General features: G+C 37.0%; 1 protein-coding gene across 2 annotated transcripts in view; it reads right to left on the reverse strand.

The window, feature by feature from the left end:
* NAV3 (neuron navigator 3) overlaps positions 1-22,167 on the reverse strand; it is a gene marked incomplete at its 5' end in the record, with an annotated part of 269,996 nt that overhangs the window by 84,487 nt on the left and 163,342 nt on the right. For both annotated transcript variants that reach the window (XM_080621573.1, XM_080621572.1), the window contains one exon: positions 19,594-19,713. In XM_080621573.1, the coding sequence (XP_080477699.1) occupies positions 19,594-19,713 (120 nt within the window). The remainder of the gene's footprint in view (positions 1-19,593; positions 19,714-22,167) is intronic.

Consider the following 22,167-nt stretch of genomic DNA (forward strand, 5'->3'; position numbering starts at 1 on the left):
CAACTGCTTTCCTGATTGATATCTCACATATATTTCTTTAGATTTCCTGCCTTCTACCATTTACTGCCTTTTTTTTTTTAATTTGAGTAATTCATTTTACTGTATTTCAAAAAAACTATAAAAATCTCAACCCCGTGAGAAGAGGCAATTTAACAAGTTGCTGTGGGCAGACCATAAAATTGTTACTAAGGGAAATAGAATATTCAAGGTGAGAACAGACAAACAAATATCACTATTTAGCGACAGTGCAGAATTAGACTGGATGGAACAACAAAGAATTTTTCCAATGCAAATCTCTAACTTCACAGCCCTCCCTTCTCAGTACAAAATACCCTCAATTAACTTTTTCATGAAAAGTTCCATTCCATCTACTTAAAGAAGGCTGCATCAATGAGGAGTTCTGCTGAAGAAGATATATAACAGTACTTTGAAAGAAGAGCATGACTGAATCATTAGGGAATGACATTAGGTGTTGGCTTTGATTGAATTTGAACAGCTGTAAAATTAATTTGGGTGATTATTACTAGTAGTCATCATAAGATATATTAGGGTATCTTCTAGAAATAATACCCAAATATTTTGGTTGAATATGCTGCCTGCACACTGGAGCAACATGCAACTAAGACTTTTGCCCTTGAAAGTTTATATTTCAAAGCATTTAGGATACAACAGGATGAGAAAACAGCCAGGGTAAGCATAGAGGAATCAGAAGTGACCAGATGCAGAACTGAGCAGAGAAGCAGGTGAAAAAGTCAGACAGAAGTTTTTTGCTTAATCAATAACATGAGAAGTAAAGGTGTAAAGGGCAGATTTATCACAGTTAATTGGAAGAACAGATTTTCCCAGTGCAGAAATTAAGCACACGTCATGTATGGATGCTTCTGAGGCAAAAATGGATATAAAGCTTTTGAAAACTTAATTCTGAGGGTCTCTGAGGGACAGTCAGTCCACAAACAAGCAGAGTCAGCGCTTTGATGTTTAAGGCAAAAAATAACCCATTTTCCTCTATTTCCCTAACTAAAAAATAAGGAAAACAGCACTGGGATGTTTGGAGCATCAACGCATGTTAGTAAATAAAGACAACTATATAAAATATTAAATACTAGATACTTCCTAAGAATGATTATGAAAGTATAATAACAGAGTATTATTTTCCATTGTCATTGTCCATTTCTACTTCTGATATATACAGAAAGATATAATGTCAATTAGGTCTAACATACAGCATCATGCTGTCAAGTGAAAACTGGCAAATAATTAGTAGCTCTAAATGACACTGTCAGGATAAATTTTTAATTATCTAGTTCATCAGACTGTGAGAACCAAAACAGCTTTTTGAGACTAATGCATCTTTGAAAAATGCTTTATTGAATCATTTCATTTTCTCCATAATCGCCAGGAGAACATTTTCACTGCCTTCTTGTCCCCTTGGCTCATAGTGTCATTATTTATCTGTTAGCTTCCTAAGATAAATTTTATGTTTTATTCTTCATGAGCTGAAAACTTAACATGCTGTGTCACTGGTATTTAAGGTCACATTCTCTTTGTTTTTAACTCCCATCAGTTTGCTAGGTTGTATTCAAAGTCAACCAGCTTTAGGCACAGAGCCTACACAGATGGCAGTGGCACAAAGAGGCAGCACAGCTTGTGAAGACCACTGCTTCCTCTAATAACAACATGCTCATACTCTCTACACGCAAAAAGACACTGATGTATAGGCGTGTACATGAGTACATGTTCACACTACACGGATAAACACCTGCAGGAAGGATATGTGTAGGCACATATATCACTGAGTTTTCCTGTGAAGTTGGTTTGGAAAGATAGGTTCAGCCTACTCTACACCTCTCAACCATCCTCCTGTAATATACTGATGTATTATAGAGGGACTGTATCAACTGGTGACTTACCATGATAGGCTTCCTGCAGAACAGAAAAGTAACATTTGGAGTTCATTCAAATCTAGTGTGGCTTAGGGGTAGAACATGGTAAGGAAAAAAGGAAAGATTTTGCCTATTGCAAACTTGCCTACTAAAAAAAGCATAATGACCATTTGGTCAGGCTTGGGAAAAAAAGAAATAGTCCATGTAGATAATTTAAAACCAGTAAGTCACAAAGTATTAACCCAGGAACTTCAGACCTTTACTCTGATTGCCTGTTCAATTAGAAGTTAATGTTTGGTTTGGGGTTTTGATGTTTCTTTTCAAGGTAGATTGAAACAGAGTATTCTTCATAATGATTGAATGGTTCCATCAATTCTCTATTGTACTTCCTTTAAATATGGGCTGAAACTCAGTTCATACTTATTTTTACTATTTTCTATTAGCTAAAACAGGAAAGAGTAGCTTTTTTGTAGAGGCAGAGAACCCATGTCATAGTAATATTCTTGCCTTGTTCTCTGATTCTTCTATTAGAAGGTCCCCAAATTATTACAGCCTCAAAGCACCTGCACATGATACAATAAGTCTGGCTGAAACCCAGAGACTGTCCATCCTTTTCAAAAAACTACTGCAAAACATATGGCATTTTGTCTGAAAAATCAAAGCAGACTCTTCATTTAAATTACAAGGAGCAATATGCGCCCAAAACAGCAAAATGCTGAAAGGAAGATTCACAGTTTAGTTAGGACCTATCAATGTCTGATATTAAAAATTAAATCATTCTTAGGCTTTGAACTTAAATGTCAAAGTCTATGACACAGAAAATTTTGTGAGAAGGTAACGAGACTTCTGGCTATCTGGGTTTGGAGTAGTAAATGTACCAGGATCTCAGTCAGGGAGATAAGGAGAGCTGCTTTCATAAATCACTGCCAAACAGCAGCCAATCATCCTAGATCTCTCCCCTGTATCCTGAAGCTCTCTCATCTCACATAAATGTTATCTTGAGTTAAAGCCAGAAAAGAACAAAAAAGCAGGGCTACTGCTTGGCTGAAACTGCACACACACAAAAGAACAAGTCCAAACCAAAATAAATGTAGAAAAGAAAAGAAAAAGTCCTCTATCAGCTAGAAAGCTTCATGAAGACACAGCAGCAATATGGCACTTTTCATTTAGTCCTTAAATTAGTCCAGTTAGACTACCAGCATTCAGAGGCAGGTCACTAACATAAAGATGGAGATGGCCCCAGATGGCTTCATTATATAGAAGGAAAAAAACAAAACCAAAACCCCCTCATTACAAAGAAATTCTTTTCCCACTTTCTACATTAATAGATGATGGCAACACTTGAGTTGAGGAGCAGACTAGCAAGTAATGGATGAAATAAAAATATAGCTGCAGACAGCTATATATTTGAAGTCTGTTGCAATAAAGTCCCTGCCAGTTTGGGAAACTTTGTCACCCTCTCGTGCTCCAGCCTTCTTGGCTATCTTGTTTGTTACCACCCACTTTGCAAAGCTAAAGTAATTTCTTTGAATGTTCCACATCAGCAGCATTTATCAGGATGTCGAAGGTTTCTTTCCAAACTGAATACAAAAGCCTTTTGCTGGGTTTTCTCATTCCTGACTATAGTTTCTCTCTCCCAGAGTCCAGCCAGTGCTCATTACACAACTCTACAAGAATGAACCCAATTTTGCTGAGATCAGTTGAAGAGGTTGCAAGATAAGGTCCTTTCCAGCCCTAACTATTCTTTGATTCTATAAGTGGGAAAAAGACAGAGCTATTGAAAGTGGTACACTGGAAAGACATATGAGACCACACAAGCAAACCTGAAAAGGAATGGCAAGTATCTTCATAAATACAACTGGGTAGAAAAAATAGGTTCTTGATTTTACTGAAGCAGCAGAAAGGGAGGGAAAAAATGGTGAAATTTCAAAAAGGAACCATCACAGAGCGATAATCTTACCATCAAAAATACAGGGGTGATAAATTTAAAAGATGGTATCACTATGGGAAAGTCTTATAATTAATTGCTGAGTAATTAATAGAATCAAGTATTTATCAACAAGGAGAATAAGAGTTTATTTTGAATTACAGGCTATCCTAGAAATGTGTAACTACAAGAAAGAGTTTGAAATTCTCTTCTTTGGTAAAACAAACAAACAAACAAAACCCACAGATATTTAATAGAATGAAAGTAGCTGGAAAATATGGTGGAAAAAAAAAAAACCCAAATCCGAACCTAGCTACTAGAGTGCAGGAAAGCTGGTCAAACCTAAAAAACACTGCAGGAGGTATAATGGAGTTCAATACTGCTTCAAAAGAAAAATGCAAAAAGAATGAAATGACCAATGTGATTTCAAAGTTCGAAGGTTAAAAAAGTCATTTCTTGTAAAAGGAAAACGGGGAGGAAACCAATTAATAACATGGTTTTAGCCAAGTCTTGCAGGCAAGAGATAATGCCTGAGAAGCAGCATTGTGAAGTAAACCCATCCAAATGGGAATACAGAAAGCTTTTGTAAAAATATCAGAGGAAAAAACTAGCACTAGGATGAAAAACCCATTAAGGAAGGGGGTTAGACTTTAAGTTAGTGGTGACTCAGAAATAACTGAGGTAGTGGCTTTTAAAAAATAATCAATATTCAGTAAGAAAAAAATTAAAACTCTGTCAAAAGTTTGGCTTTAAAAGCCCTTGCTTTCCCGGTGATGATCAAAAAAAAAAAAAAAAAAAAAAAAAATTCTAATATTTTTCTTAAAATTTACATAAAAATATCCGATGGAACATCTTCATAGAGAAACATTAACATAATACTAGCTTTCAGAAAATGCATGAATATATGTTCTTGTCCAACAAATTACTTTTGTCTTTGCCTAAAATAAGTCATTTAACAACACAAAAATGACAATATGCTGGGAAACAAAAAATGTTGCACTTGTTTAACTAATGGAACCTGAACATTAAAGTGAAATGGTGTATAAAGATAAAAGACTACAACGAGCTACACACCACATATTCAATAATTTTTTTTTTATAAGAAACATTTGCTGCCATTCATTTTTGTAGAGCCTCTGATATTAGATTAATGAGATTTTACTTTGATTAGAATATGAAGCCAGCTGGTTCTTAGGGCTTGCACAAAGTCCTGATGGCTCTGACACACAGACTTTATTACAAACTGGCAGCTAAATATGTATCACAGAACTTTGAAATTGCAGCACAAAGGAAATATATCAATACTTTTTCATCACTATAGCATATTACACTAAAATACCATATTGATAAATATCTTTCCATTCCTGACACAATTCAGCACTGATTTATCTATATTTAATACAGTTTTCTGCCTTTATCTCATTTATCTGGTAAAAGTTTTAAACACTCAACTACTACAGGTTAAATTCCCTGGTCCACCCCAATTCCACCTGGTTCATCTTGCAATCCATGTCTGGATTTCCAAGATCTGGGGATGAATGGAAATTAATGGAATGCTTTTTATAACCAAGAGCATCTCAAAAGGTTCTGGAGTGACGATTTGGCTGCACGTAGCAGCTGACAAGAGCTGAAGCACAAATCTTAGGGAGCCAAGCCACCTCTGCTGAACTCTTAGGTTCCTCTCAGCTGCTAGCAGCATTGCAAGGACACTTAGGTCTCTCTCTTCACCTGGCCAACATCCTCTGCAGAAAAGGGCTGATCATATTCCTCTAAAAGGAGTCATAGCACCCATGCCAAAATCAGACACAACAGAAATACTTGCTTCTTTTTTTTTTTTTTTAATCAACAGCCTATAAGGTAGTTCAGAGTATCCCAGTTGAGCTGTATGAGGATGTTGCACTGTCTTATTTTGCTGGCATATTAACCAGAGCCTAAGGGCAGCCACATAGGCATGCACACTGTACTTGTCATGGTACCTATATAGTACTCAGAATAGCAGTCTTCTCTGTATCCTTTTGATATATTTTACAGAGTTGCAGCCATCTCTTTAGAAGAACTTCAGGTGTTAGGAGATGTATGATAATTTTCCTTTGGGATATAATTAGTAACATGGTTCTACGTGATGAAGTCCCTTTTCTGCTGTGTCTCTGGAAGCTTCCTGCTCTGGGTTCAGCCCAGCCAACAGGTCACTTTCTGACTGTCTTTTTAACATATCCTCCTTTTGAAGAACTGCTTAAGAAGGTACTAAATCATTTCAAGTAAGTACTCTCTGGCCAACTGTAAAGAAAATTTAGACTGTGCTAACAATCCTTTTTGGAAAGCTTTTACTGGCAAATACAGTTAACGCATGTAGGGAATGTACTGGAGATTCACAAGAAAGCAGGCAGCATGGGGAGCCCAGTGTAGGAGCTATTCCATCTGTTTCACTGGGGCCAAGTATTAAAATGCATATAAAAAACGTTAGGCTGATTAAATATATTACAGACCCGCAATATTCTCATGAGACTGTTCTAGCAAAAATACATGCACATATTCTTAAATCATAGGGGTTCAACATGTTTGTGTTTATTGTCCTATCAGGAATAGAAAAAGACAGGGAAGAAGAGTAAGATTCATGTCTAACTGAGCTTCTGTAAAGAGCAAAGGCTTTCTGTGACATATACATTAATCCACAAATTTCTCCTGAGGGAATTCTCCAGGGTCAAAAGAAAAGAGAAAGTAATTTGCTAAATCTACAACTTAAGCATCCATCTCTTTAATTTAATCACATATCTGATAACATGTTAGGCATAAACTCTGCATTATGGCACACTTTTGCAAACAATATTTTGGAAAATACATTCAAAAATAAAATAGACAATTAACTCAGAGGATTCAGTTGTTTTAAGATCACTCAGGTGTATTTCTGTTTGCCTAAAAGATGAATAGTAAACATGCAAGAATTTAACACTGTTCTCTAAAAATATGGTTTTATTTACAGTTCTGTGACCTTCATAGTGCAAGCCATCCTGAAATTATCAGATTTCTTACAGTCCCAATTTTTTTAATCATGGAATTGAATCATAGAATAGTTAGAGTTGGAAAGGACCTTAAGATCATCTAGTTCCAACCCCCCTAACATGGGCAGCGACACCTCACACTAAACCATGTCACCCAAGGCTCTGTCCAACCTGGCCTTGAACACCGCCAGGGATGGAGCATTCACAACTTCCTCCCTGAGCAACCCATTCTAGTGCCTCACCACCCTTACAGTAAAGAACTTCCTCCTTATATCCAATCTAAACTTCCCCTGTTTAAGTTTGAACCCATTACCCCTTGTCTTGTCACTACAGTCCCTAATGAACAGTCCCTCCCCAGCATTCTCATAGGCCCCTTCAGATACTGGAAGGCTGCTATGAGGTCTCCACGCAGCCTTCTCTTCTCCAGGCTGAACAGCCCCAACTTTCTCAGCCTGTCTCCATACGGGAGGTGCTCCAGTCCCCTGATCATCCTCGTGGCCCTCCTCTGGACTTGTTCCAACAGTTCCATGTCCTTTCTATGTTGAGGACACCAGAACTGCACACAATACTCCAAGTGAGGTCTCACGAGAGCAGAGTAGAGGGGCAGGATCACCTCCTTCAACCTGCTGGTCACGCTCCTCTTGATGCAGCCCAGGATATGGTTGTCTTTCTGGGCTGCGAGCGCACACTGCCAGCTCATGTTAGGTTTATAAACTTAATCAAAAGGTCCTTATTTATTTTTTCCTAAATTTTCTGACTTTTTCCTCTTTACACTGTATTTATTTCCTGATAGCTGGGCTCAGCATGGCATTGATAATTAATCCTAATTTTTAAGACACTGGTCTAAAAAACAAAGCTTCCAGAGAGAAGGAAAAAGTTGCCCTCATATCCTGTGTGCGTTTTCCTTGAGCACGGGACTGATATGAGGCAGCTTTGGTTGTCCACATAGTATAGGACAGCCTCTACATTGTTTTATACCATACCTAGGAAATTTTACAGGGCCTCTTTTAAAGGTTTAACTGAATATCTGGATATATGTCATTATGATTTTTTCTCTACAGGAACCCACTATGGGGATGGTGGAGAGAGAACAGGGCAGGAGTTGGAAAAACAGAAGACACTTCAAAGCCAGCTTTATTAAGAGAATTCACTTTCTAGAAGGATCATCCACAACAATAACCCCAAACCCTGAGCTCCCTTTAGTTAGATTATATTTATGGGAAGCTGCAGCTGATGATCAATTCATAATGCTTTTTAGAATATATTATCAAGACAGAAATTTCTTTCAAAACTTGTCATCTACTGAAAAATAAAGAATAAACTATTTTTTTATATTTTTCTTTAATTATAAGAAGTTAAAGCTTTGATGGCAGTTTTGCACCCTAATAATTACCTACGGCAAGGCAACTGTGAACCCAGAAATGCACTGCTATCTCCTTGAAAGAGAAGCTCAAAGACCTTAATCCTTTGGCAATTCAATAATTAGTGAAATGAACTCAGTATTTTGGTTTTACTACTACTTTTGTGGGGAAAAGACAACAGCTAACACTTTCAGAGTGGGGCCTGGTGGAGAAGATGCTCACAGATTTAAGACAACAAATATAACATCATTCAGCTTCCCTTTGTATCAGAACCGTGGCTAGTAAAAGAAATAGAGCTCCTGGCAAAGAAATTGTTACGGCTTCCTGAGTAAGCACTAATCAAACCTATTACAGACTGAGGACCAATACTGCATGTAGCACTGATGACCAGCTGCCTTCAGTGTTTATTGCCTTTGTGCTGATTTGCACCAAAGAGTTGCAGCAGGTCCAAGTATATGACAAACTATCACCAAACCAGCAATCCAAAATTAACAAACTATCATAAGTTTTCTGTGATGTAGGCTGTTCTTACTGCCCACTTTGGAAATCCACAGAAATTGGTTCAGAGTTCTTGAGGCTTACTTACCGCTACTCAACAATTCAGTGACATGATAGAATGACACTCATATACATACCCAGTCTTAAAATTTTCCATATTGCCAATCCAACAAAATAGTTCCAAAAGAAAATATGACAGGTAATTTTATGGAAAATAGCTGTTTAGGGAAAGCTATTGACAATCTAGTTAGGATATTAGCTTCCACAATTTATCTGCAAGGTTCTAAATTATCATTGTTGACATACTTGATTTTTCATACACAAAAATTATTTTTCCTACATGCTTTTCCATTGAGTTTATCCACTTTTCAGTCATTAATTTCTCAAGAGTATTGCTGGTATCATTAATTTAAATGATTAAAGAGTGAGAAAGAAAGACGTACAAAAGAGGGGATCATAAATTTCTTTCTATCCAGAACAAAGGGAAAATACTTGTAAAATAGAGCCAGTTCAGTTATTTTTTATGCATCATAAGATTTGGGTCATATGGGGCACACTGAGGCTACTCTTTTCATGGAGGGGAAGGTTTTAACTCTAAAAGAAAAAAGAAATAAGTTTTTAACCTTAAATAAATGCTCTGATTTCTCTTTCAAGATCTTTGCTGTACAGAAACTGGTTTTCCTAAAAACTTTTTCTAAAATTCATTGGAAGATAACTCCTTCCACTAACAAACTATCCCCGGATGACAGTACACCATGTCATGCTTTGGCTGATGTAACTACATAAAGGCTTGTCACTTCAGTGCCTTGCTCCACTAGAATTCATTTTATTTAGAATGAAGCAAACCAAACCAAATCAAACCAAAATAAAACTAAAAAAAGACCAAATCCAAAAATCCCGAACAAAAACCAGACCAAAAAATCCTCAACAGCCATGGTTTCTTTTAAATTGAATTCTTCAAAGCCGATGTGATTCATCTTAACATAAACCAAAAGCTAGCTGTCTAGCCACGTTCCTACTACAGTCAACAGAGATAAGAGCCTCCAGGTGGCAGTTCATGAGTAGTGAAGATTATACACCTTATTGATCACTTACCTCTCAGAAATCATTACATGTCCTCCAGTAACCCCAGACATTCCACTCATTAAATTTTTTTACTTTGGTATTTGAATCTGGCAATAAGAAGCTTATAGAAAGATCTAGGCTTGGTTTAATGAAAAAATAAAAATTAAGATAACTACAGCCTACCTTTATTCCTCATGTCCTGTTCCTAAAGTTCACAATCTCATTACTAAAACTGTGTGTGCGTTTCTGATTTTTCACTCATCTCATTTTCACTGATGGACAGTCAGAAGATACGTAATACATAACATAATGTTTTCTGTCTCTGTTGATTCTTTTCCAGAATCTGTTCAAATCCTATCCATTTGAAAACCTTAATTTCACTTTTAAGTTGGCATACTGAGTATCTGATAAAAATCATTGCATATTATAATATAAAAGACTCTGGCTTATATCAATAATAGATAGTGTTTTCTAGATAAAACACTGAGGAATGATGAGCACCTCCTCTGTCAATTCTTATTGCCCATGACACCAAGCTGTGTGATTTGGTTGATACACTGGAGGGAAGGGATGCCATCCAGAGGGACCTTGACACCCTTGTGAGGTGAGCCAATGCCAGCCTCATGAAGTTCAACCTAGCCAAGTGCAGGACCTTGCACTTGCTTGGTCAGGGCAAACCCAGGCACAGCTACAGGCTGGGTGGATAACTGATTCTGGAAGTGGAACTAGATGATCTCAAGGTCCTTCCCAACCCTAACTATTCTATGATACTATGATTCTATGCTTATTGTACTTCCCAGGGCAATTTAATTATTTCCAACACTACACATGCTTTTAAACTGCAGTAAAGCAATTTTGCTTCTGTGAGTTTACCTACACAGCAGTTAAGAAGGTTAGCAGCCATTTTACATTCTGTTCTGTAAAATGAAACAGATCTAGAGCATAATGCATACAAAAGGAATATAAAAAGAAAGTTCAGTACATTGAAAATTAAAGCTGATGCACATAGGTAGCAGATAAAAAACTTATTTGTGCAAGTAAAATACAATTAAGCAAAACTATTTTAAAAATTTCATTCAAATACTGTACTTTAGATTATTCAATCCACTAAGCAGGTTTGAATTATAACTATACTATATCCTTATGTAAAAACCTTCTGTAAAATGCATTGGGGGTTCTACTCTCAGTTTATACATCTGATCCTGCTTAAGTTGTTATGACAATCTTTTGTTTACAAAGGAAATCTTTGAAGACTTAATATTTTAACAATTAGATACAGATGAGATTACTGCTGTAACTTCAAAAGAAAACAAACTCCAAGCACATTGCTGCACCAAGCATTTCCCTGTGTACAGCTGAAGTTGTCACAAGGGGCTCAGGAGGTGCAGGAAGCCTCCACAACAGCACTCGGAGAGTAGATTGAAGAGGGAGAAACATCTTTTCCTCTGTCCATCAAAAGAAGACTCCAAGGTGACAGAGTTAAGATTTATAAGTACAATGTTGATACAAGGAAACGGAGGGATTTTTTTTCAAAGAGGAAGGCTAACACATGGGGCACTCCACAGCCAACTTCCGGCAGCAAGGGGTATTCTCTGCACTGGCTGGCAGTTTTTCTGCCACACTTCCCAGCTTTCTCTTCACACTCTCTTGGTTTGAACACTGCCTCTAGCCAGCTGACAGGGTTGAAAGTCCATTTCTTTTTCCATAAAGTAGAAGGCTCTCATGTTTTTTAACTTGCACAGCTTTAGGAACATCCTTCTCTTACATTTATCTAATCATTGATAACCCACGACCAGCTTCTGGCTGTATTCTGGCTATCTCTTTTAGCCACTAATGATGAAGTTACCTTGAAGTGCAACTGCCAGTATAAAATGTATTGAGTATCACTGGTTTCCTGCAGCCCTATGACAGAAAGCAGTACTGTTTTGCTCTAAGATCAGCACATTGTAAGGGAAAGAGTCAAAACTGCAATTTGCCTCTTTCGCACTGCAAGCAGCCTTACACCTCAAGCAGCAAATGTGCACTTGCACCCTTAAGATGCAAAGCTAAATTTAAATTTAAATTTATCCTTCCTTCCACCTACCTGTTTTGTAGCCCTGCCAGCTAGGAGGAAGAGCAGGTGTACAAAACAGCAGCAAGAAGCTGTCAGAACAGATCATTTTACCCTTTTCTCATTACCTCTTTTGGGTACAAAAAAGTGCAGCATGATGTGGCTTTCCATTTTTCTTCCTGTTTCTTTTCACTTTAGTGGTCGCTGAAGCTGCCAAATCCAAATGCTCTTTAAAATGAACTTATATTATAATTATATATACTTAGATTAAATTCAAGCTGAAGGATTTTTATAGTGTTACAAGTTAATTACTTTTCTATGACAGTGTTAATTGGAACATTCTTATAATTCATATGTTTAGTTTGCCAAGCATGCATGTATATGCATACTACAAACTAACTCAATCTGGTAAGTAGCTATTATAAAAACAGTTCTTTAATAAATGACTTAAATAAGAAACAAGAAAATTTTGCTCCACAAGGAAGCGGGTCTTTCTGAGGCAGTTTAGAACAGAAGACAACTTAGCGGTCACAAGCTGCTGCAACTCCAGTACTAAATTATCACAATCACAATTTTTCTATTAAGTTTCATGAAGCATAAAATGTGCCGTGTTTGTTAATGTTGGAGCTGTAATCTCAATTGCACCTATTTTATTGCAAATTTCAATATGATTTTTTTTTTTTTTTAATAGCCATGTAGGAGAATCAAATTACCTTTTTTTCCTCTAGCCATCAAACAAATCAAAATATTTTAAAGAACTTTTTATGTTTCTTGACTTCAGGACTCAAATATGTACCACACAGGAGATTCAAGTTCTTTAGTTTTATATTCAAGCCTAGGGTATTTTACATACTGATTTAAATCTTGTTACCTCTGCCTTATTCTAACACAAAGGAGGCAGTACATTAGTCTTTGCTGATAACAGTGAAGTAAGGTAGTGGACCAAAATGATGCTGCTGCTGAAACTGTAAACTGAGTCTTAGGTAGCTTTTATTAAATACATTTATACTCCCTTCAGAAGTAGATTACAAGCAAAATAAATCATCTGCATTTTTTCCTGAAGGGAAGTATCAGTAATTTTTTTACATATTATAAAGTCCAGCCTCACTTCAAATTATTTGAAAGCATCTACACCAAACTTCAAGATAAGCAGAAACAAAGAATGCAAACGGATTGCATGACATTAATACCTAGCTCCACACCATCTACTTTGAAGAAGTAGATTTGTAAGAAAGAATGTTGAATGTGTCAGCTGTAAACAGCCAGCCTTTGGTTTAATGACCCTACAGCAAACTATATGTTCAGCTCATTTAGCATTGCATGAGAATGTGATTGGCTTCCATTCCTTGCCAAAGTTTAAAAAACTTGTTTTCATGAATTCCTTTTTCATATAAACTGGAATTAGTTGATATTGTCCCTCTCTCTGCCACTTGACAAAAATTGAAAAAGAGAGAACATCATTTCACATAATCACTTGCAGCTCAGTCTTGTTTTAAAGTAAACATCTGCCATGCACTGTTCTTGCCTTTTCTGGATGTCATTTCCTTATGTAAGCTGGGTGCAAAGAAATGTGTCTGCAGACATAATATTGCAGGATCATGACAGTTTAACATACTAATGACAACATGCTAACAATGCAGTTTATGTAACTGATGCTAATAAAGTATCTGAACCTAAAACCACACAGCTGTGAAATGCTTCCATGTTTTGGTTTGTGGCAGAATTTCTATAGAAATTTAAAGCAACCCCACAAAATTAGATCAAAGTCCAGTTGCTCTGCTTTGTATTGTCCAAATCCTGACTTTCGAAACCATGACCAGAAACAAAGTCATGTTCAATTAAAAAATATCATTCTTTCTAAATTAATAATGCTGTACAAAATCACATTACTGAAAATTTTATTTCCATTATGGTTTTGAAAACAAGGTATTCGTTCTCAAAGGATCCTGAACACTTAACAATATAATAAGCCAAAAAACCATGAGTGATCCCTTTGACACAATTATTCTACTCTTCACGCAGGGATACACACATATTTATGCTTTGAGTACTTAAATTTAGCATCCTTACTTTGCAGAAACAATAAAAACTGATATACACATTGAAATATACACTTCTAACTAGCAACTTGCTTGATAGCCTAGCAGATGCCAGGATGTGGAAAGATTTACACCAGAGATTCTGAAAATGCAGGATCATTTGAGAATAATAAAAGCAAATGGTGGGAAATGTTAACAGCAACAGCTGTGAAAAGAAATTATGGAAGATTAAAAGCATGGAAGAGAGCAATAACAGTAAAACTAGTTTAAAATTTGAATTGCTTTACAAGAGATCCTTTCATTATGGTTTCTGGAGATATTTGAGCAATAACTGTGAAAACTGTGAGGTATAGATATGTATATTATTTCAGCATCCTAAGAATCTACTAATACTGTAAAATCACAACCAGGAAAATCATAGAATATCACACAACTACATGAACCATGCTGACTTTAAGGTCTATAATGACTTTTTTGGTTGTGCACAGAATAGCAATCATAGGCATATTTATTGGTAAAAGCAGGTGCCACACAGCACAGTAGATTTGCAGCAAAACTCAGGTTTTTTCCTTAGAAAGTCTTAGACAGCAAGAAGAAAGTATATCTATTTTATGTTTTATTATTTACTATTTCATATCTATGGGATGAATAGTTTGACTGCCATAGACACTGGTACCCAGAGGTGAATACAGCTGAAATGTAGATGACTGAATGTGTCTACACAGTGAATAGTTCAATATTGTGGCATATACATTTCATTTAACTATCCATAGTGCATCCTGCTTTGCTACCAGTTTGCAAACTGAACAGGCAATAGTTGCAACATGGCAGAAACAGTGATCACACTAACACCAAACTGCAGAGACATGGCAGAAAGCACGTTATTGCAGCGCTGAAATACACATTACACAGAAGCATCTAGATAGAAAGGCAAAACATAAAGTATTCCTACCCACTGTACAACATCCCAAAGGGTTAAATTTCAAACGGCATCAGCAATTTCAAGGCACTGCCAAAATTTTACTATATGAGACCAGGCACTGAATTCTATCAGGATTTTAAGTTACTGTTCATGATGTCTCAGCCTTTTCTGCTACTACCAACTCTATGATACAGGGCCCCCAGTTCAATACCCCTTTGAACTCTGGAAAAGTTCCTTTTCCAAAAGTACAGTATTCCAACTCAAGGCTCATCTACTCAGACAAACACCAGAAGAAGACTTATAGTCATTCATCCAGGAAGTTAGTTAATAAACTACAGGCAAAATCTGCTATTATTTTATTATAATTATAATTAATAATGTATTATGGTAAGTATGGTTTGGCTGAGAACAAACAGGCCAGCCTGAGCAAGTCTGAGATAACTGCCAAGTCTTCTGCACATGTGACAGATGGTGGAAGCATTTTAAAGACTCCCTATGCATAAGAACTTTGTGTACCAGGGGCTCAGATTCAATGCAACAGTAAAGTAACTGAAGCGGGTCATGATAAAAGCACACTATGCAGCATAAGCTACCCTTAAAGCTTTGGGTTTCATCCAAAGAGAAGGTGAAGAAGAAAAAAATAGTGCATTCAAGGGATGTGAGGGGTAAGTGGCTGCACAACTCATGTTGACGACTGACGAAAGTGAAGGAAACTGTGGCTTTTGATACAGTGCACTAAATTCAGCAGGTATAGGGGGTGGAAGGACAATTTTTGAACTCAGTGGAGCTATATCTGCTTCTAAAATGGATTGTTTAAACTTCCTTAACAGTTTTTATGGAAAACACAGGGTGGTTTGGAAACACTGCAACTTACTTTTCAATAAACCTTACTCTTCCCAAGAACATAATTCATTTTGTGTGCTTATGTCTAATCTCTTTTGGCTCATCTTACTTTGAAAAGGGTTTTGAACTCAAAGAATGTTCCTCAAATACTCCCTCTAAGAGTCCCAGAAGGCAAATGCTAGAGTGTAGAGGAGGAAGACAGAACAAGAAATGAAAAGTAACATCATACCACTGAGAACTCTCTCAGCCACATCCCAAGTTACACCCGCTGCAGAGAATCCATCTTCCTCCCTAATTAATTTCTTATGGTATCTGAAGTAAGGTAACTTGCAAGGAATAGAGGTTTATAGACCAAAAAAAGAGAGTTCGAATTAGAAAAAAAAATCAAAAGAAGAATGTTACAACCACTGACATCTGATGCTGCCAGTGTCCCTTCAGCCTTTCACTGACCACTTCTTTCCCCAGAACAAACATACGGTATGCCTTTCTACAGCAATATGCTTTCCAGAGCAGTATGTGAGTAATGTTTAAGCCTTGGCTTATGTTGCATTTATGAATTTAACTTTTTATGAAGTTTCCCTATGAGCAATTTAATAATATTATTTGGATGAGCTCTCTCAGGCTAAGTTTCCACATGAAGATACTTCACTCCTTTGCTTTTTAGCAAGAAGTGGAGATGCAGGTTCTATCTGAGACCAGTTTGGAGTGGAATTAAACTGGGGACCTGCTTGTCTTTTAACACCAGTTCAATGCCTTTAATTTCAATGAATTTTCCCTGATTTATCCATGAAATAAGAATCAGTCTGAAAGTATGAATTTGCTAGAAATGGCATTACTCTTAGAGATATAATCAGCCCACCTATCTGAAGAATATTGAACTGTCAGCTCACAAAAGGAAAAAAGTTTTAAAATATAGGCAGAAGCTGCAATTTAGGTTGTCAGAGAAAACCGAAATTCAGTTTTCATAAAGAACATGGGTTTGCTGTCAGCAGAAGTTGCTGGCTCTACTGATGGACAGAATACTGAAACTTCTCTCCTGCCTGCTGATGTAAATCAGATATTTGCAGCATATAATTTATTTTCTGCCCGCACAGAGATGCCAGCAGAGTTCTTTACAACAGAAAGGCCAGGGGAAATCATTGCAATTATGAGAAAGGTTTAAACTAATGATACCATAGTGAAAATGCATATGTCCTTCACATATCTACAGGGATGACAGAGAGGAGAGTAATTCTCATTCATGGAAGTTCATCATACTGGTGGCAAGGCATACCTTGAAGCCCTGATGCAAATCCTGTCATTTTTTATTCAAAGTAGAAAAAAATAGTCTCTAAAAAGCTATATGAGATAAGATGAAATCTCAGGTACCTATGCTATTGTGAAGGACCAAAACATATCCTGCCAAACACAGCAAGGGTCTCAGCAACCTCTATTCCTTTTTCCACCTGATTTCATATCAGAAATGTGACACACTGAAGATCAATATAGACTTGTGTGTGTGTGTGTTTGACCTTATACAGTTTTTTTATGACCCATTTTGGCAAGCATGTGTTTTGTTATCATCAGAAATCATAACATTTAATTTTTTCCACTTTCTAAACACCTTTTTCTGCTTCAAGTAATAACATACACTTATAGACAAAGAAACCCCATCTGTATCAACAAAGGATGATTAAGGCTGTAAAAATCAAGCACTGAAAGGTCAAGAAGTGTCAAAACTGCCTGAACATCTACAGCATAAATGTCCCATGGCTGTACTTTAAGATAAGCTTCTAAATTATATGATACCATATAGCATGTTCCGTGACACCCCATTTAGAGGGTCGAGTAGAGCACAAGAGTCCAGCTTTCATTCTTTGTGTAAGGGAAAGCATTCATTACAAAGGAAATCCTATTTCACTTTTGTAGGATTTAAGCTCAAAAATTACTCTGGGGCTTGCTCATGGAATTTGTTAATGTCAATAGCACCTTGCAAATGCAGAATGAAGATGGAATATAGAGATTTTAGTTGTTGAGATCAGATAAATGTTTTCTGAATACACACTAATTTAATTTCTTTAAAAGCCTTGACTTTTGCATCAAATTGGTCAACTCAAGACCCAAAACAATCTCCTGATGATTTTGAAGTCACTGCTCCACAACCTGACAAGTGATAGACTCAGACTCAAGAAACAACAGAGTACTTTTTAGCATAACATTTTTAGTCAGTCTGACAAAGTTGTATAAACAAACCAGAATAGATTTATGTACTAGGAAATGCTGGACAATCTCGTTAATTGAGAACTGATGATAGCCTCCCTGTGTTTTCACATGCAAAACATGTATATACCTGCGCACTACATAGAACAAATTAACACACATTAATAAATAACACCTCAAAGCAAAATAAACACGAAGTGTTTGAGTGGCATCTACAGCTTGAGGAATACCAGGAAAAAATAAAAAATCCTTTCTTTTGGACCTTTTTTTTGTGATGGAAAACATACATGTTTTGAAACCTGGGTGTGAATATTGCATGGTGGGAAGAGCTCTAATAACTTCACTCCTAGGTGAAGAAAAGATACAAACACATACAAAAACGTGAGTGCTAGCAACATTCTCTGTTTTTAATTACACGATTCCCAGCCTCTGCATTTTCCACCCTCTCTCCCACTTTGAGCTTAAGGTTCCTGTTCTCACATACAGAGCTCCACAAAGTCCCTCCTGCCCACATCTCATTTCTCATTTTCTCCTTCTGTTACTGCCTGAGTTCTCTCCAAATTATTTTCTTAAACGCCTACTGTACTCTTTGTCTGGTCTTAACAGCACATCAATGCTTGTGTTCTGAAGAACCAAGCTGTGTTCATTTGAATTGCTATCTAAAATAGGCTTTTTCTGCAAGGTCAACAGATGCTAATATGCCAGCTAAAAGCAGCCTTCTTTTTAAAGTAACTGGTTCCTCAGATGAAAATTATCTTCTTTATCCTGATGCACTGTTTGACTAATGCAGACTCTTCCTGACTTGTGTCACAGGTGTGTTTTCACCAGAAAACTGTGAAAAGTAAGAATTATATCATATCTAGGTTAACATCCTAGAACTTCTTAAACTAATTTGCTGGGTTGGTAAAACCAAAGCCATTCCGTGAACCTCTTCTCTGTTCCTGATTAAATACATTTTTTCCTTAAAAGAAACTTGATTTTTAAAGGACAGAACTGAAATCAACCCCCTAAAACTGAAGACTGCCAATTTCACAGCTGCTCCTTATCTCTACAATGGTCTGATCAAAACCTCATAGCTGACAGCTCTAAGTTCTGCAAAAGCTGGGTTATGAATTTTTATTTCTCAGACATGGATACAAGCCACCAATATGAATCTACTTTAAGCTCAAAGAAAAGAAACAGAAAACATTTGTCTAACAAGCAGAAATATTAGTGGGAGCTTGTTTTTATGTTCACACCCCTATATACACATATAAAGGCAGGATAGTGTTGTTTCTTTCTTCACACTGCACAAATAATGGGATATAATCCTACTTCTTACTTCCCACTGATCACAGGTACAACCTTCTTGACACTAGCAGAGGGCAAAACCAGTCGACAAGACCATGGTTCTGGTTCCAGCCAACTCCAAATGTATGTTCTAGCCCATATCATCAGGCACACACAAGCTCTCTGCTGCCTAGAGGCCATGTGTATCCTCCCTATGCCCATTAATTGCCAAGTCAACTTGTAAAAATCATGTCCTGTTTCAGAGATTCCAGACTACAAGTAAGGTCTGGACTTCTTAATGTTTTCTTTCACATCTCCAACAATAAATTCTTGCTAGGTCCCTTTCCATGTAAGAAATCTACTTTTTCCCCAGCCATTGTGGTATTTGGTGTATTGTGTGCTCAGAAACCTAGCAGCCCCAGAACCTTGCTTCCCCTTGCTATTCATTATGAACAAAATGGTGATACATTAGCATGTATGAAGAATGAAAAATATTTGTAAAGCTCAGATAGTTTTTCACTTGGCAAAGCACTGTTACCTGTCTGCATCCACAGTCACATCATGAACCCCTCTCTGAATGACGTCTCGAGAGGCAGCTAGGTCTGGTATTCGGTTCAGACTTCTTGTATATAGGTTGAGTCCTCCATCTGTCATATACCTGAAAATAAATGTGTGGTCAGTCAGTGGGAAATGCAACCATCTGGCAATCATGTTTCACTCTAAAGCTAATGGACTGGGGAATTCAAATGTTTAAGGTATGGACTGTCCTATTAGATGGTAGGTTTATAATAAATATTCTTAGTTTGTATGGCCAGTGCAGGGAGATCACATATATGCCTACTTTCTAGGATCATTTGCCTTTTCCTGTGATGGCTTGCAGGCAAACTTGTTTTACTAAAATATATTTAGACTGAAGCCCCCAAATACTTTAAAAAAATTTAAGTATGTTTTAAGTACTGCATTTTTGTCAGAAAATAGTACCAGGAGTTAAGAAAGAAGCATAACTCCAGCTAAAAAAGAAGAAAAAAAAAAAAAAAAAAGAGGAAAAAAACCTCAGTAGCATCCATCTAAATGAGAAAGAAACTGAGAACCCAAATCCATAGTCCCTGCTGGGATGCAATTATTCAGACATGAAAGAGATATCCACTGAAGCCCTTACAATGACATTTAAGAATATGTTTCTATCTGTGTTACTTTTGCTTGATTCCCACCACTTCACATTATAATGAATGACTAATGACTCAAACAGTGAGTGTAGTGCTGCTTACTCACTAGAGAGCCATTAAAAGTTTCTGAATTTCAAGCAGCAGCAATGATTTCTGGAATGCCTACTTACCGTTTAGTTATCTCTAACTATCTCTATCTACCTCTGTCCTGGTGTTTATAACTGAGGAGTACCACAAGCCTGTCCTACACTCAAGACCTGTCTGTTATTTTCTCAAAGGACCTTTAATTAAACTGTCTTCCTTCTTAGGTTCTTGGGCTTTTTTTTACATTTTTCTCTTGTAATATGTGGTGGCTTTAGTGAAGCAACCTCGTACAAAGTTTGTACAAATTTATTTGTGAAAGACTGTACACATGTATGGTACTCAATATGTGTAAGTATACATATGCAGAAAAACAACTTGGTATATCCCAATGAACCTACTCAAAGTGAAATTACAGGCTTAAAGAAGTAAGTACGGGCCCAGTGCTAAGATGGATGGCTAAAATGGTCTACTGGAGTTCATTCCCACTTCAAATATTCTGTAACACATGTTCTGTTTGACCCATGAAACGGTGCCACTCAAACCCATCTTTCAGCGTGTCTGAGTACACAAAAATTTAACTTTAATAACTTGACACAGACTCTCAGGCACAAGCCAACGTACACACACCCCACTCCCTGTAGCTCTTTCTGGGAGCAGATTTAAATGAAATCAACTGTCCCAGAGACCTTGGGGCTCATACAGCTACCTGGGAGAACCAGCCTTCACCACCATGGTTTGGGGTGGGTGAACTGGTGCAGATTTTGAGAGCAAAGCTCAGGTAGCATAGCCCTGTGTGACAGCCACAGTTTGAGATAGCATCATGTCCTGAGTGGCAATCTGGATGAAGGAAACCTCAACTGCACTAAACCACAAAGGATTAGTTTGTTTATTTTTAACTAAACTCTAAGGCATTTTACGCACTGCTAAGAGTTGGCCTGCAGTTCAGCAAGAGATTTATGAAACCTTGATATCTGGAGTCTGCAGAAGGTAACTTCACATTTGTTTTCAAAGGTAAATTAACAGTCATACTTACACACTAGTTTTATCCTTTTATTAAAGACAAAATTTAGACTTTTTAACAGATTATTTAGCTAGGGATGAATTATGCAGTAGGTTCCAAGGCTCTGGAATTGCATATTAAATTTAGCTGTGGTTTGAATGCAATCCAGACTATATGGATTTTTTCCTGCATAAGTAAGGCCTGAATGGAGAGACTTAATAAGTGCAACAGGCCTTTCTCGCACTAATTTCTAATTACTGCTGCATTCCTGTCCCCAAGTGTTTAAAGTAATTAAACTGATAATGGAAGAGGCATAAAGGAGATAAGACTTTACATGCCTCAGTGAATCCTGAAATTTCTGAGCATATTAACTTATTTTTAACATTTACTGCATCTAAAAATATTAACTGAGCAGATCGCAACTTACTATCTATTAAGTCACACTTATTACAGATGCAAAGAAAAGTCACACAAGATGACTATATTCACTCTTTAATGTGATAAGCTAATTAATATAACTCATCAGGCACGGCAAAGGATTCCCCAATTCATGCATCTGTAAAAGGCAGCATTTATATTACCTTCATGATAAAAGGTCTTCAGACACTAAAGTGTTACATTTTCCATGTCTTTTTTCTGGTCTAGTAGACATGAATATGGCATTCTACTGACCAGCCACTGAGACTGTGCTTTGTGGACAGCTTTGTCAGCAGTGCTCCATTCACAGATCACTGAGACAGTGCACTGGGAAGATATGGGAATACACTTTCTTTATAGTTATGCTTTTTCTAGAGCTCTTGGGAGGGTGTTTAAGGTGAGACACTTCTCTAGAGAGAGCTTTGATCACAGACTTTCAGTTGTC

This window comes from Psittacula echo (assembly GCF_963264785.1).
Source record: "Psittacula echo genome assembly, chromosome: 1".
NCBI lineage: Eukaryota > Metazoa > Chordata > Aves > Psittaciformes > Psittacidae > Psittacula > Psittacula echo.